Genomic DNA, 16,207 nt, shown 5'->3' with positions numbered 1-16,207 from the left:
GTTTGTTTGGATATTGAATACAATGTTAAAATAATAATGGACATGCCTCTTTCTACTGTGCAAATTTATTTGATCTCGCTATTATGTTAATACTTTTCTTTGATGTGTTTTCCAAATTATCTTGGTTATATTTAAGTGAAAATTTAGCAGATATTTGTTCAATTAGATTTCAACTATGTCATGGGTAGGTGATGAAACATAGTAAGACAACTGAGGATCGATGCGCTGTAGGGTGCTGTGCCTGCCATCAGAGAACAACGTACATTTGACATCTTCCAGGTCATTAATAAGTTATAGCCTTCAGTGAATTAAAAATTAATTGTAGGGACGATTGCCCCATGGGAATGCCTATAGCCTAGGCACAAAGATCAAGCTGGGCCTCCACCCCTTTATATTGGCCTGGGACTTCCAGGGCTTCCCCCAGGGGACAATGCAAGCCTGCACCTACGATAGGCGCTTGCCCAGCATACAAATGTGATTGTAGCCCCGAGATACCCAGACGCAACGGCAATCCAGAAGCTGGTGGTAGTTCTTGTGTCAGGATCCCCTCAGAGGCCCTGAGGGGGCTTAGCAGCAATAGAAAGTGGTCCAGAAGGTAAGTAGGGAATTTTTATTTTCCCCCAGCACCATAATGACTTTCAAGCCCAGTGGGCTCTAGCTGCTGTTTTCAAACAGTCTTCCCTCTCAGGTGGACGTAAAAGATCCCATGGCACTATTTCAAAGAAGTACAAGTGAGTTCTCCTCCGTGTCCTGACCAATAATTAGCCGTCAACCAACATTACTAAAAAAGAGAAATGATCTGGTCATTCTCATTTGTTTGTGGAACCGTGCTGTGTACAAATTGGCTGCTGCGTTTCCTACATTATAACAGTGACTACACTTCAAAGTACCTCATTCGCTGTAAAGCATTTGGGATGTCCTGAGGTCATGAAAGGTGCTAAGTAATGTTCCTGCTAGGCCGCACAGTCATCTGCAAGGTCCTGCGCAGGCTGCTCACCAGCTTTTGCATTTGTAGGTACCGCGCATGCGCAAAAATTTGAATGTGCCACGCATTGGGGGAGGCAGGAGGCAGTGCAACTTATAGGGGACATTGGCGCTAAGTAAATGAAAGTTCCTTTTCTTTCTTTCACACATCAACATTGATGGGGGCCAGCAAGAAAACGGTGGGGGGAGTTGTCATCTGAAACTTCGTGCAATACAGTTAGTTTTTTTTTAACTTTCATTATTCTTTTACTTTTTCTTTCTGTCTCCTCCCTGTTATTCTCCTTTTCTGACTTCTGCTATTTTTCTATGATCTTCTATATCAGGCTTTGGAGTGCAATTGGGGAGAGTGTACACAGACCTGAGGCTCCCAATGAGGTCCAGCAGGGTCCATCTGGCTATGCACTGGGGGAGGGGGGGCAGAGAAGGAATAGTCACGAGGCAACCATGGGCCACATAACTTTTTTTTTGGTTGAGTATGTTTTTGATGACTCAAGCAATTAGAAATTGGATGGCTCTGAGATCTGATTGTTCCCTGGTTACGTTCTGGGGTTTGATTTGATTCCTGATTCTAGAACCTCACTAGGTTAAAGGGATAATGGCATCTGAAATCTGAATGTTACTGGGTTTTTTTAATTATTCATTTTCTGGATTTGAGCATTGCTGGCAAAACTGGAATGTATTGCCCATCCTTAGTTGTCCTTGAGAAGATGGTGGTGGGCCGCCGCCTTGAACTGCTGCAGTCCATGTGATGATGGTGCTGTTAGGGAGTTCCGGGATTTTAACCCAGCGATGATGAAGGAACGGCGATATATGTCCCAAATTGCGGTGGTGTGTGACTTGGGAGAACTTGAAGGTGCTGGTGTTCCATGCACCTGCTGCTTTTGTTCTTCGAGGTGGTGGAGGTCGCGGTTTTGGGAGGCTCTGCCGAAGAAGCCTTTGTAAGTTGCTGCAATACATCCTGTAGATATTACACACTGCAGCCACGGTACGCCAGTGGTGGAGGGAATGGATGTTTACGCTGGTGGATGAGGTGCAAGTTAAGGGGACTGCTTTGTCTTGGATGGTGTTGAGCTTCTTGAGTGTTGTTGCAGCTGCACCCATCTAGGCAAGTGGAGAGTACTCCATCACACTCCTGATTTGTGCCTTGTAGGTGGTGGAGAGGCTTTGGGAAGTCAGGAGGTGCAAAATACCCAGCTTCTGACTTGCTCTAGTAGCCATGGCAACTGGTCCAGTTGAATTTCTTGTCAGTGATGACCCCAGAATGTTGATTGTGAAAGACTTAGTGGTGATAATGCCATTGAATTTCATGGGGCGGTGGTTAGACTCTCTCTTTTGGAGATGATGATTGCCTGGCACTTGTGTGGCGCTAATGTTACTTGCCACTTTTCAACCCAAGCCTGGATGTTGTCCAGGTCTTGTTGCATACGGGCATGGACTGCTTCATTATCTGAGGAATTGCAAATGGAGCTGAACACTGCAATCATCAGCGAACAGCCCCACTTCTGACCTTGTGATTCGATTTTAACACCAGAGATCAATCAATCAACAATCGCTACATCACATAGATGTACATTCACGTGGTCAAAAGATTTTTTAATAATAACGATTTGTGATGATAAGAATCGATAATAGGCTGAGTGGATAAACACTGCAACTACATTATAACTTATCATATGGTCAATTTGGTTCAGAAGATTTTCAATGCAAATTTGATAGGGATGCAATGTCTAGCAGATATTTTTAGAACTCCTGCTTCACCGTGTATATACATAACATCTTATTTAAAACTGCTCTATATTGCATGTCAAAATAGGGACTGCAAGAACTCCGACACTGCGACAGCAAAGCCACAATGTTATAATTTATTGCCAAAGTAGCCTCACTCATATTGTACAAGAGAATTGACCATGTAAATTTGAATCAACTGATATATAATGGCAAAATGTAACAGCAGGGGAAAAGAAAACCCCTTTTTGTTTGTGAGTAATAAATTGATTGATATGGAATTGTTTGAAACATCATAAATTATTTACATGTTTACATACAAAAATTATGATAATTTGCTGCTAGTAAACAAAGCCCCTAAACTGGAAAAAAAAACCACCATAGCTTTGGCAGCAGCAGTAGAAAGTCTGAAGTATTAATAGGGCTTCTCAGCAGTCTCTTGCATCAGTGGTTGGAACATACAGTAGTTCTGAGAGATGTAAATGTCCCTGTGTATCAATATTTTAAGAGTCTGATAACAACAACAAACCATGTACGTCAGAGTGAGATTAAGGAGTATAGTCACGTCTCCAACTTTTTAAAAAAGTTGACTCTGCTATTTTCTGTGCCTGCTATTTTCTGTGTCTAACATCAGAATAAGTTAAGGTAAAATGTGTTCACATTTCGATGGTCTTTCTGGTAAAATTAACAAGACGTTGGTTTTCACTATGTTTTAGTTAGATTAAATGCAGTTCAGGGGCTTTGTTTAATTCAGTAGAATTTGTGTTCCAGTCTCTTTATAACCTAGAGTTATTCAATATGCAGACCATAGGATTTTCCCTTAACAACAAAGATGTTAGCTAACTTAGTGAAGAAGTGAGTGCCTGAATTTAACATTAATGCAGCAAATCTCTTATGAGCCAGAAATATTTGGCCTTTCATGTCATGCAGCTTCTCAAAATGAAGGAATCATTTCAAGCATTGTAGCATGAAATATTTGTGTTTGATCACCCATGTAGTCCAAATATAAAGGACTGAATATTCTGGGCTGGATTTTCCCTGCGAAGGCGGGATGGCGGCGGGAGAGCTGGATGGCGGGTTCCGGTCCTGATCCCGTCTGCAGCTGCTCTCAAAATGATTTTCCGTAGATTGGCCTTGTTAAGCCCGCCCTGCAGGGTTCCAGGCCAATTAAGAGGAAGCGGGTCTGATGATGTCATTTGATGACGCGTCAGCAGCCAGTTTCCTTAAAGGGACCACGGCCACATTGATTTTGATAGTTGTGCTGTTGGTGTTGTGCAGCATTGAGAGGCTGCAAACACTGACGAGCACTGTACAAAGGTGTACGTCTGTACCCAGGCTCACGCATGACTCCCGTCATATGCTTATGGAGGGAGTCACAGCACGCAGGGTGATTCTCTTCCCTTCCCATGGGCAGAAGAGACCTCCCCAGCCGATCAATGCAGTCTGGTTGCACATTGCACAAGAGGACACAAGCAGGGATGTCGTCAGGAGGACCTGGCTGCAGTGGCGTCAACCTTTCAATGACCTCAGTTACAAAACGTTACTGCAATGCCACACTCAACCTCATCCTACTATGCCACTCATCACATCCCCATAACTCTGCCTTCCCTACCCTAATCCTGCACATGCTTACTCCACACCAACTTACCTTGCCCCTCCACCCATCCCTCACTTCCCCATCCCACTAGCCACCCCTCACACTTGCCCTCATCCTACTGCAAGCATACCAACTAACAACACACAAGGGTAGGCACTTGAGAGGTTTAGCCAATGTTCATGTGAAGTTTCTGGTAATGTATTGTCATACAGTGAAATCTATATTTTCAACACCTCACCTTATTGGACAGATCTGTGCGCACCTTGAGAAGTGTCTTACTGAGTTCCACTGAATGTTGAGACATAACGCCCCCACCTTCCCCTCCCACCCCCCCCCCCCACGCTATAGTGGTGAGTGTGAATGGAATTACATTAAAGGTTTGCTTTACGGTGCTGGTGTGGGATGGTGTCAACCTGGCAAACCATGTGGCAGCCAGAGTTTACAGTGTCAAGTGAAGTAAATCTGGCCATGGTGATGCCATCGCTGGCCTCCCGGGCAGCAATGTTGTCAGGGGCTGATGCCCTGTGTCCTATGCAGCATCAGGTGATGGCGGAGAGGGTTGGTGATGTTGGTGTACCTGGTGACGTTGGTGTTGGGGCTGATCGTGGAAGGATTCAGAGGACCAAGGTGCGATTTTTCCAAGGGCACCGATGTTGCTGCAGGTGAGATGACAGAAGCGACCTGTCAGTGGTGAGAGAGGTTGTTTCAATGAGGTGGCACTGATTGTACAGTTGGCCCTAAACACTTGCAAGCTGAAGAAATCTCTATATGTCTTACAAATGCAGTAACCAACAGTTTCTGAGCTCTGAAACTGAACATCTGCAACATGGCATCCTTTATACAACTTCTGCAGCTGTCAGCTTATCAAATACATCAAAGCAGACTCAACTCACGACAGGGTGAGCTGGTGTGTTCCCCGAGCAGCGGGCAACCCGTGGGGGAGCACGTAAAATTGCAAGGTAGCCTCAAAATAGCATTAAATTGGCTGTTAACAAGCCATTTAATGATCTAAATTGTCTCCCCCCGCTACTTGGGGGTGATTTTGCCAATCTTCTTCTTAGGCAGTCCCTCGGAACCGAGGATGACTTGCTTCCACATTAAAAATGAGCTCTCAGGTAACTGATGAGTCCAATGCGGGACCTACAGTCTCTGTCACAGGTGGGGCAGACGGTGGTTGAAGGGGCAGGTGGGTGGGGTGCTTGGGTTGACGTGAGCTGCCTGCGCTTGGCTTCCGCTTGCACCCAGCGAAGAGACTCGAGGTGTTCGGCGCCTTCCCAGATGCTTCTCCTCCACTTTGTGCGGTCTTGGGCCAGGGATTCCCAGGTGTCGGTGGAGATGTTGCACTTTTTCAAGGAGGCTTTGAGGGTGTCCTTGAAGCGTTTCCTCTGCCCAACTGGGGCTCTCTTGCCGTGTTGGAGCTCCGAGTAGAGCGCTTGATTTGGGAATCTCGTATCGGGCATGCGGACGATGTGACGCGTTCATTTTGCCAATGGGGGGCGCGTTGGAGGCGGGACTGCTGCTTGGCGGGTCGATGTCCTGCCTACAACGATTTGTGGCCAACCCGCGCTATTTTCCCTTGATTGACCTTGTTAAACCTGCCCAGCGGGCCTAGCAGGCCAATTAAGGGAAAACCGGTTGCAGAGAACGTCAACATATGACGTTTCATCTGTCAATTTTTGACAGATGAATTGTCATCATTTGACAGCTCTGTGACAAACCTCTTTCTTTTGCAGCAATGAGATGGCTGTTGCACTGGAGAATGCAACGGCCACCTGTCATCTCTGCCGCGGAGGTGCAAGACTCTCCGCATACCCACCGATTGAAGTCTGCAGGAAGAAACAAAGGTAAGTACACTTTTTCTAACACTTTGCACTTACCTCAGATACTCACCTCTCCACACTTGCACCTATCACTCAGCTCCACAGCACACTTTTGGACCCCGCAGACCCACTACTCGCCTCGGTGACCCTGGCGGGTTTCGGAGCCTTCGGGAAGCCCGCACTTGTGTGGGCAAAATGGGGATAATCCTCTTATCTGCCTGTTAACAGGCAGTTAAGTGGCTCTAATCCCTTCCTGCCTCCAAGGAGACGGAACCCGGCACAGGATGGCTACCCGCCTCCTGACAAGGTGGCACGGGCACCCGCCCCCAAATTCTGCCATTTTCCCAGCAGTCCCGCCTCCCCAGGGCTGGCAAGATCGCACCCTTGGTGTCGGGTCAGTTCTGCGCAGTTAGACACGACACCTGGGAGACTCGCGTGGAGGCAGGTTGTCAGTGGGTTTCCTACCCGCTGTCAATCTTTGCTATTTTGACAGCGGACCCGCCTCCAAACCCGCCCTCTGAGCACCGGCAAAATCCAGCCCTCTGTCTTTGTGGGTGGACATCACTCACAAAAAGGACATAACTTTTTGACAAGTGTAATAATTCTTTGTTTTTGAAGGAAAGTTGGTCATATACTCTTCCGGTTATTCTACCTGTATAATAAAAAATCTTGTATCTGTACAAACTTCCTGTCAACTTTTCCATTATAATTCCATGTCTACATTTATAATGGAAACTGCCTATGTAAATTTATCACGCTGTAATTACACTGTCCCCTCAGTAGAAGTGGAGCAGCACCACCAGTAGCAGAAGGTTGTAATCATGGCGTGACAAGTTTATGCAGGCAATTTCTATTATAAATGTGGACATAGAAATTTATATAATAGACATTTAAAAGGGACAGAATGTGTGACTTAAAAATTGACACTGAATTACCTCTGCGTGCCCTGGTCTAATTATCCCCCAGCATCACTCTGTTTCACCTGAAAACTACACTTGATCTTGACTCATCGTCAAGGTTCCCTTTAAGCTGCGCGGCGCTCCAGGGGTCCCGCACAGCCAATGAACTGGCTTTTAAATTGGGGAAAAAAAGAGCATGCGCAGACTTTTGAATGGGCAGCCAAGACCGTTAAAGGGGCCGTGTGGCCCCCCAAAAAATTACAGGCAACATTGCTCCCCGTGTGTTTTGGTGTTACGGCCTATTTTGGGGTGGAGTATTAAGATACTAACTGAAATAAAATTGATTTTTGTAGGGTCTGTAACTTATAAAGGACTTATAGGAGCATTTCAGACAAATTCTGAAAATGGGAAACTTTGGACATATTACATGAAATTTGCTCTTTCTAACCAGCAATACTTAAGAATAAATTACTTGCAGAATTCAACTAAAGTTTTTACCTTAAGTCCTAAGTAAAGCAATAAGAAACAAATGGCAGGATAGTGTTGTACTCTGTCGTATTTTTTTCTTTTCCAGATTTCAAGGAGTCCTTGAAAATATCTTCAACCAGCGACAGAAAATCAGGATTAACTGCTTAGATTCAGAACTGAAACTGAAAGAGATGGAACTAAAAACATATTATTGTAAACGGTATCAGCAACACGCCAAACTGTTTTCCTGTGAGCACCTAACAGAAAAGGTAAGGTGGGAAAATTGACCTACAAGGTAAGCTACCGCCAACCTATTGGCCTGGTCCCAAAAGAATTACACTTCCATTTTGGCTCCCTAGCTATATTTGATCACCAATTATATGCAGGTAACGAGAGCTGGTGTCAATTTCTTTTTCTTCTCAATACAATGGAAAATCATTATATAAATACAGGAAACTTTTTTTATCCGGCACCGATGGGACTGGCGTGGTGCCGGTTGATCAAAAAGTCCGGATTACAGAGAGGTATACTTACCAAGGTACGAGAGCTCCGTACACGGCCACAGATCCAGGCGTCCCTGTTGCATGGCAACAGGTGCAGGAACCCCGGTTACACGGCCACAGATTCAGGAGTCCCTGTTGCATGGCAACAGGTGCAGGAACCCCGGTTACACAGCCACTAATATGAAGTAAAACTTACCTGAACCTACTGCTGAATTTTGCTGGTTAAGAGAGATTTCCGGTTATTTAGGTGCCGGTAAAAGGAGAGTTTCCTGTAGTTACTCAAAGCAATTTTGTTTTTAAAAGTTAGTGATATTATCATTTAAAAGATATCCTTTTATTGTTTATTAAAATAGAATGAAAGCACGATAACAGATCTTGGATATACACATGTTCCACTTTTACTCCAGAAAGAGACAAAAGGGAATTTTGAAATCAAATTTTTTTGCCAGCATACAAGTTAGACCACAGTTACCCTATAATCAAAGCATAGCACAAATGGGTTATAACTTAATTTGTGCAACAGTGCAAATAAGTTGAAAAAACAAACTTCAATTTTGATGTGGTTAAATGCTCGGTATCACAGCCTATATAAATCCTGTAATGTAGTAGTACCTATTTTAGCCTCTTATATCAGGTCAAGGGCATTAGTTGAAGGTAAAGCTGTTTTGCAATAAGTAAAAGCTGCTTTGTGTGTTTTGTCATGCGCCCCTGTTTATTTTTATATTTTCCACTGCATGCATCATGTGTAAGATGTAAATTTTTGGGGGATTTTCATATGTTCATGTTTAGAGTTCACAACATTAAACCTTTTTAACCTCATACCCAAATGCTGTATCATTGCACATTGCGCAGTTACGGTAGAGTGGTTATGTCACAAGATTACTCAAATTGAACCTCACTCTGGCAGTGCTACACTCTCACCTAATGCAGCTTAACCTGAATCTTTAATAATGAACACCAGGGGGGTGGTTTTGCCAATGGGGACGTGATGGAGGCGGGACTGCTGCTTGTCGGGTTTTTGTCCCGCCTCCATCGACGTTGAGCCAACCCACGCTATTTTCCCTTGATTGACCTTGTTAAGCGGGCTTAGCAGGCCAATTAAGAAAAAAGCCGATTACTGGTGACATCAGCGAATTACGTTTCATCTGTGAAGCTGTCAAACACTGACGATCTGTCTTCTAAGTTGAATCTTTACTCAAGACTCAATTAGAAAGCCTTCTTGAGCAGAAAGCAGAAGGCTGCTGCATTTGAGAATGCAGCGGCCATTCTGCTTTCTCTGCAGGTGAGCTGAGGGACTCCCGAGACCTGAAGGGATGAAGCCTGGAGGAAGTAGCAAAGATAAGTAAAGCTTTTAAAACACTTTAGACTCACCTCAGACACTTACCTCTGCACACATGCACCCATCACGTACCTGCACACCGGACATCTCGGCCCCACGGCTCGCCTCACTGACCCTGGCGAGATTCAGAGCCGTCGGGAAGCCCACACTTTCGGTGGCAAAATAGGGATTATCCAAAAAACTGCCTGTTAACTACCTATTAACAGGCAGTTAATTGGCACTATTCCCCTTCCTGCCTCGAGGAGGCGGCTCCCAGCGCAGGTCGGGTACCCGCCTCCTGGGAAGATGGCACGGAGGCAGGTTGGGGGCGGGATGGGTACCCGCCCCCAGATTCTGCCATTTTCCCAGCAGTCGGCTCCATACCCGCCTCCCCAGGGCTGGCAAAATCACCCCCCAGAGCACAGCATGCTTTTGTGGGTGCAATCTCCTTCTCCCTTCACCTGTGTCCCCGTGGAAAATTTCTTTGTGTGGCTAAGGAGGCCATTTAAAGACCAGATGATCTCAATGCCAGCAGATTCTGGAGGAAGTTTTTGCTCCGATAAAACATATTCACACACTGGAATTGGATGTGGTATTTTTCACTTTCAAGTAGTACCAAAGTCAGATTGCCACCAAGTTGATATGGATAACACAACTATATAAAAATGTGGAACATAAACAGAAAATGCTGGAAATACTGAGCCGGTCAGGCAGCATCTGTGGAGAGTGAAACTCAGTTAATGTTTCAGGCCAGTGATCTTGCATCAGAACTGGAAAATGTTACAGATGTAACGAGTTTTAAGCAAGTACAGACACAGGGAAACGGATGGGGAAGGGAAGAAAGAACAAAAGGGAAGGTCTGTGGTAGGGTGGAAGGCAGGAGTGATTAAACAAACCGCAGAATCATTACCAGCACCTGCCATCCGGAAAAGATGGGAGCAGTGGTTATGATCTGAAATTGTTGAACTCGATGTTGAGACCAGAAGGTTGTAAAGTGCCTAATCAAAAGATAAGGTGTTGTTCCTTGAACTTCTGTTGAGCTTCATTGGAACAGTGTAGGAGGCCGAAGACTGAGATCAGAGTGGAATTGGGTTGAAGAATTAAAATGACAGGCGACCGGAAGCTCAGGGTCACTCTTACGGACTGAACGGAGGTGTTCAGCAAAGCAATCGCCCAATCTATGTTTGGTCTCCCCAATGTAGAGGAGACCACATCGTGAGCAGTGAATACAGTATATTAAATTGAAAGAAGTACAAGTAAATCACTGTTTCACCCAAAAGGAGTGTTTGGGGCCCTGAACGGTGGGAAGGGAGGAGGTGAAAGGGCAGGTGTAGCATCTCCTGCGCTTGCATGGGACCTCCTACACTGTTCCAAGGAAGCTCAACGGAAGCTCGAGGAACAGCGCCTCATCTTTCGATTAGGCACTTTACAACCCTCTGGACTCAACATCGAGTTCAACAATTTCACTGCTCCCATTTTTCAGACAATAGGTGCTGATATTGATCCTGCTGTTCATTTAATCACTCCTGCCTTCTATCCTATCACAGACCTCCCCTTTGTTCTTTCCTCTTTCTCCCCCACTTTCCCTGCCTCTGTATTTGCTTAGAACCTGTTGCATCTGTAACATTTTCTAGTTCCGACACAAGGTTACCGGCCTAAAAAGTTAACTGCGTTTCTCTCTCCACAGATGCTGCCTGACCTGCTGAGTATTTCCAGCATTTTCTGTTTACATTTCAGAGTTCCAGCACCTGCAGTATTTTGCCTTTATATAAAAATGTGAGATGGGACTTGTTCCGAAACCTGCTGTGCTCTTGACCTCCTGTGTTAGCACCTGCTGAGCGTGCACACCGTGGTGACTGATATCCTGAGTCAGACCTACATTTTCTAGTGATCATGAAACATGACCCTTACTGAAAAAGGGAAACTCCTTACATGGTATTTGTGTTGGTTTGAAGTCTTAAATTTCTTTGTCCACAGCCCTTTAAAGTAAAGGTACTAAATTGCTACAGTACTGGTGATTGTTTTTAAAATAAAACAATCTTTTGTAATTTCTATTTGATTAACTTCGGGCTTTATCTACCTGATCTTTAGGCATCTTGCAGGCATGAACGTAGGCTCGCTGCACTAAATACGCATTACAAGCATATTCAACAAAAGACGGAAACTGTGGAGAAAATGCTTGAAGAAAACAGTAACTGGTTGCACCGTGTGGAAAATGAAATGTGTTTATTGGGCCAGGATGGAAAGATGCCTCAGGTAGAACTAAAATAACGAATAATCCTTATATGGGGTTCTTTTTGTAGGTTAAGATTTCAAAATTTCGGCGACTGCTTTCAAAAAGGAGTGATGAAGCCTGGTTAGAACTAATTGTGCCAGTGGGCCAAGATGACATGTTAATTTGGTGATGATTTAGAAAGTGGATAATCATAACATACTTTTTGTTTACTAGTGACTGTCCTATAGTACTGCTTACTAAGTCAGAGCTGTTCTATAAGGACGTGACCATTATATCATATAACATGCAACGTATTATTCTGTTGCTCCAGTTTTACTTGTGTTTCAGGCCAGAAGATGTAGTTCTTCATGCTTGAAACCAATTACATGCCAATTTCTATTAGCAGTTGCTGAAGCCAATTAAAGTTCAGATTGACTTTCTTTCCCCTTTATTGAAATGTAACTCCTATGGTCAAGAGCTGAAGGGATTTTCTGACTCCATTAGGTATTTTCTGAGGAGGAAGTTTCTCTGTTGATTGCAAAGAATTGACCTTTTTTTAATACTTGTTTTTGTGTGGCACCCAAGTGCCTGAAGTGTGATGGACAAAACCTATGTCGACACAAGTGTTATTGTATATTAACCAATCTTCTGTAGTGTTACTCGAGGTGAATTGGAGGATACGCACCCCTTCACTCCTGGTTTCCTGTCACTGCCTTGTTCCGATTATCACCATCCGCTCCCCTTCTAGCATGGCCTCCCCATACCACTAACTCCCCATAGCCATACACCCTCATCCCATTTCTACTGTTCTGCATCTCATCCCCTCCCCCTTACACGCTTGTCCTGCCAAAGCCCCTTATCACCTCTGCTTCACTCCCTATTCGTGCTGTCTGTATGATGCCTCATATCAGCCTCTGACTGATGCCCACTCCTTTCTACCTCTCATTGACTAGCCACCAGTCTGCTTCACATCCACTGCCTTACCCCACCCACCCCACCCCTTCCGTCTCACTATCTTTCTCTCCTCCTTTAAGATGCTCCTTAAAACCTACCTCTTTAAACTAACTTTTAGTCATCTGTCCTAATATCTCCTTATGTGGCTCGGTGTTCAATTTTGTTTGATAATGCTCCTGTGGAGCGCCTTGGGACATTTTACTACGTTAAAGACACTATATAAATGCAAGTTGTTGCTGTGACTGACCACCTGTCACTCCCCCTCTGGATGATCCCCCATATCTTCCTCTCACCCCCTCTGCTTCAGGCCTCTGTACCCTGTTTCTGGCTGACCCCATCCCCCGTTCTCCAACTGAATCTCATCGCCCAATCTTTACTTCACCCCTTACCCCCTCTCTCTATTTTCAGCCCTGTGCATTCCCCCCCTCCCCCCGTCTCGTTAGCCCATCCCCTTAGGCTGCCCCTGAAGCCCTTAATTTGTTTTTAAAGCATATGTATATAAGCACTATAATTACAACATAGTACTATAGGTGCTCTAAAGAACAAATTGCCGGTTTCACCAGTGAAGAAACCGGCATGAGGATAGCAATGGCAGGGCCATAATTACCAATTACACCAATTAAGAAATGGGGACAGGCACAATGTTGGTGGGCAGAGTACTGCAGGCAAAGAAAGAAAAGGAGGCCGTGGGACATGGAGAGGGATGTTCCGAGTCCTGCTGAAACCAGGGGATCTTGAGACCTTCCAAAACTGGAAGTGAGTAATGGGATGGCATTGGTGGGGTGAGGCATCTTGACAATGCTCAGGAGTGAGTGAAGATAGAAAGCAGAGGAGAACATGATTAGAGAGAACGGATGGCCCACCAAATCAGTAGAAATAGGGCCCACAGGCAAACGAAGAAGGCAAATGGTGGCTGATGCCCGAGGTTTTGTCTTCACAAAGGAGGACACAAATAACCTCCCAGAGATGTCGGGGAACATAGGGTCTGATGAAAGGGAGGAACTGAAAGAAATCAGTGTTTGTAGGGAAATGGTGTTGGGGAAATTGATGGGATTGAAGGCCGATAAATCCCCAGGGCCTGATAATCTACATCCTAGGGTACTTAAGGAAGTGGCCCTAGAAATAGTAGATGCATTGCTGATCATCTTCCAACATTCGATAGAATCTGGAACAGTACCCATGGATTGGAGGGTAGCTAATGTTACCCCACTGTTCAAAAAAGGTGGTAGAGAGAAAACGGGGAATTACAGACCGGTAAGCCTGACATCGGTAGTGGGGAAAATGCTAGAGTCCATTATAAAAGATGTAATAGCAGAGCACTTGGAAAACAGTGACAGGATCGGACAAAGTCAACATGGATTTACAAAAGGTAAATCGTGCTTGACTAATCTACTGGAATTTTTTCAGGATGTAACTAGTAAAATAGATAAAATAGATAAGGGAGGACCAGTGGATGTGGTGTATTTGGACTTTCAGAAGGCTTTCGATAAGGTCCTGCATAAGAGATTAGCGTGTAAAGTTAAGGCGCATGGGATTGGGGGCAAGGTATTGACTTGGATAGAGAACTGGTTGGCAGACAGAAAGCAAAGAGTTGGAATAAACGGGTCTTTTTCCGAATGGCAGGCAGTGACTAGTGGGGTACCGCAGGGATCGGTCCTTGGACCCCAGCTATTCACAATATATGTTAATGACCTAGACAAGGGAACTAGATGTAATATCTCCAAATTTGCAGACAACACAAAGCTAGGTGGGCGTGTGCGCTGTGAGGAGGATGCCGAGAAACTACAGGATGATTTGGACAGGTTGGGTGATTGGGCAGAAGCATGGCAGATGCAATATAACGTGGATAAACATAGAAACATAGAGATAGGAACAGGAGTAGGCCATTCGGCCCTTCGAGCCTGCTCCGCCATTCAATGAGATCATGGCTGATCTTCGTCTGAGATCTTAGCTGATCTTACCAGTTCAGTACCCCGTCCCCGCCTTTTCTCCGTAACCCTTAATCCCCTTAGCCTTCAGGAATATATCCAATTCTCTCTTGAAAATATTTATTGAATTAGCCTTCACAGCCCTCTGTGGCAGGGAATTCCACAGGCTCACCACTCTTTGAGTGAAGAAATTCTTCCTCATCTCTGTTTTAAATGATTTGCCCGCTATTTTTAGACTGTGGCCCCTGGTTCTGTGCTCCCCTGCCATTGGAAACATTCTCTCTGAATTCAGCCTGTCCAGGCCTGCCATAATTTTATATGTTTCGATGAGATCCCCTCTCAACCTTCTAAACTCCAGTGAGTACAAGCCCAAACTATTCAATCTCTCCTCGTAGGTCATTCCCGCCATTCCAGGTATCAGCCTGGTGAATCGCCGCTGCACTCTTTCCATGGCAAGAACATCCTTCCGCAGATGGGGCGACCAAAACTGTACACAATACTCCAGATGCGGTCTCACCAGCACCTTGTACAGCTGTAGTAAGGTATCCCTATTCCTATACTCGAACCCCCTTGATATGAAGGCCAACATACCATTTGCCTTCTTAATCGCCTGTTGCACCTGCATGCTCTCCTTCAGTGACTGGTGCACAAGAACACCCAGGTCCCTCTGCACTTCCCCATCTCCCAATCTATTGCCATTTAGATAATAATCTACCCTCCTGTTTTTACCCCCAAAGTGGATAACCTCGCATTTATCCACATTATAGTGCATCTGCCACGTATCCGCCCATTCCCCCAACCTGTCCAAATCGCACTGTAGCCTCCTGACATCCTCATCAGAGCCCACCCCTCCTCCTAGTTTAGTGTCGTCAGCGAATTTGGAAATATTGCATCCAATTCCCTGATCCAGATCATTTATATATATTGTGAACAGCTGGGGTCCCAGGACAGATCCTTGCGGCACCCCGCTGGTCACTGCCTGCCACTCCGAAAACGAGCCGTTTATTCCAACTCTCTGTTTTCTATCCGCCAGCCAGTTCTCTATCCACGTTAATACTTTGCCCCCAATCCCATGAGCCTTAATTTTGCATGATAATCTTTTGTGTGGAACCTTATCGAAGGCTTTCTGGAAGTCAAGGTACACCACATCCACTGGCTCTCCCCCATCTATTTTACCAGTTACTTCCTCAAAAAATTCCAGCAGATTAGTCAAACACGATTTACCCTTTGTAAATCCATGTTGACTCTGTCCGATCCTTTCCCCATTTGTCAAGTGCTCCGCTATTTTATCCTTAATAATGGACTCTAGCATTTTGCCCACAACCGATGTAAGGCTTACTGGTCTATAATTCCCTGCTTTCTCTCTACCCCCCTTTTTAAATATTGGGGTAACATTAGCTACCCTCCAATCCACGGGTACTGTTCCCGAGTCAATGGAGTTCCGGAAGATGATCCTTAGAGCATCTGCTATCTCCAGGGCCACCTCCTTAAGTACCCTAGGATGTAGTTTATCAGGCCCCGGGGATTTGTCGGCCTTCAGTCCCCTCAACTTACCCAACACCATATCCCTAGAGATACTAATTTCTGTCAGCTCCTCCCTCTCATTAGTCCCTATGTTTGCCGATATTCCTGGGAGGTTATTTGTGTCCTCCTTTGTGAATACAGAACCAAAGTATGAGTTTAATTGGTCTGCCATTTCCTTATTCTCCATTATATATTCTCCCGAATCGGACTGCAAGGGACCGACTTGGGATTTTACCAGTCTTTTCCTCCTGATATACCGATAAAAGCTTTTG

At 45.1% G+C, this 16,207-nt stretch overlaps 1 protein-coding gene across 2 annotated transcripts in view; it reads left to right on the top strand.

The window, feature by feature from the left end:
• kif18a (kinesin family member 18A) overlaps positions 1-16,207 on the top strand; it is a 155,117-nt gene that overhangs the window by 68,040 nt on the left and 70,870 nt on the right. For both annotated transcript variants that reach the window (XM_086008122.1, XM_086008121.1), the window contains exons 10-11: positions 7,600-7,762; positions 11,406-11,570. In XM_086008122.1, the coding sequence (XP_085864248.1) occupies positions 7,600-7,762; positions 11,406-11,570 (328 nt within the window). The remainder of the gene's footprint in view (positions 1-7,599; positions 7,763-11,405; positions 11,571-16,207) is intronic.

The sequence above is a fragment of the Somniosus microcephalus genome, chromosome 15 (genome assembly GCF_052327205.1).
Source record: "Somniosus microcephalus isolate GS21.2 chromosome 15, FLI_Smic_1.0, whole genome shotgun sequence".
Lineage (NCBI taxonomy): Eukaryota > Metazoa > Chordata > Chondrichthyes > Squaliformes > Somniosidae > Somniosus > Somniosus microcephalus.
This window is presented reverse-complemented; position numbering and strand designations above follow the sequence as displayed.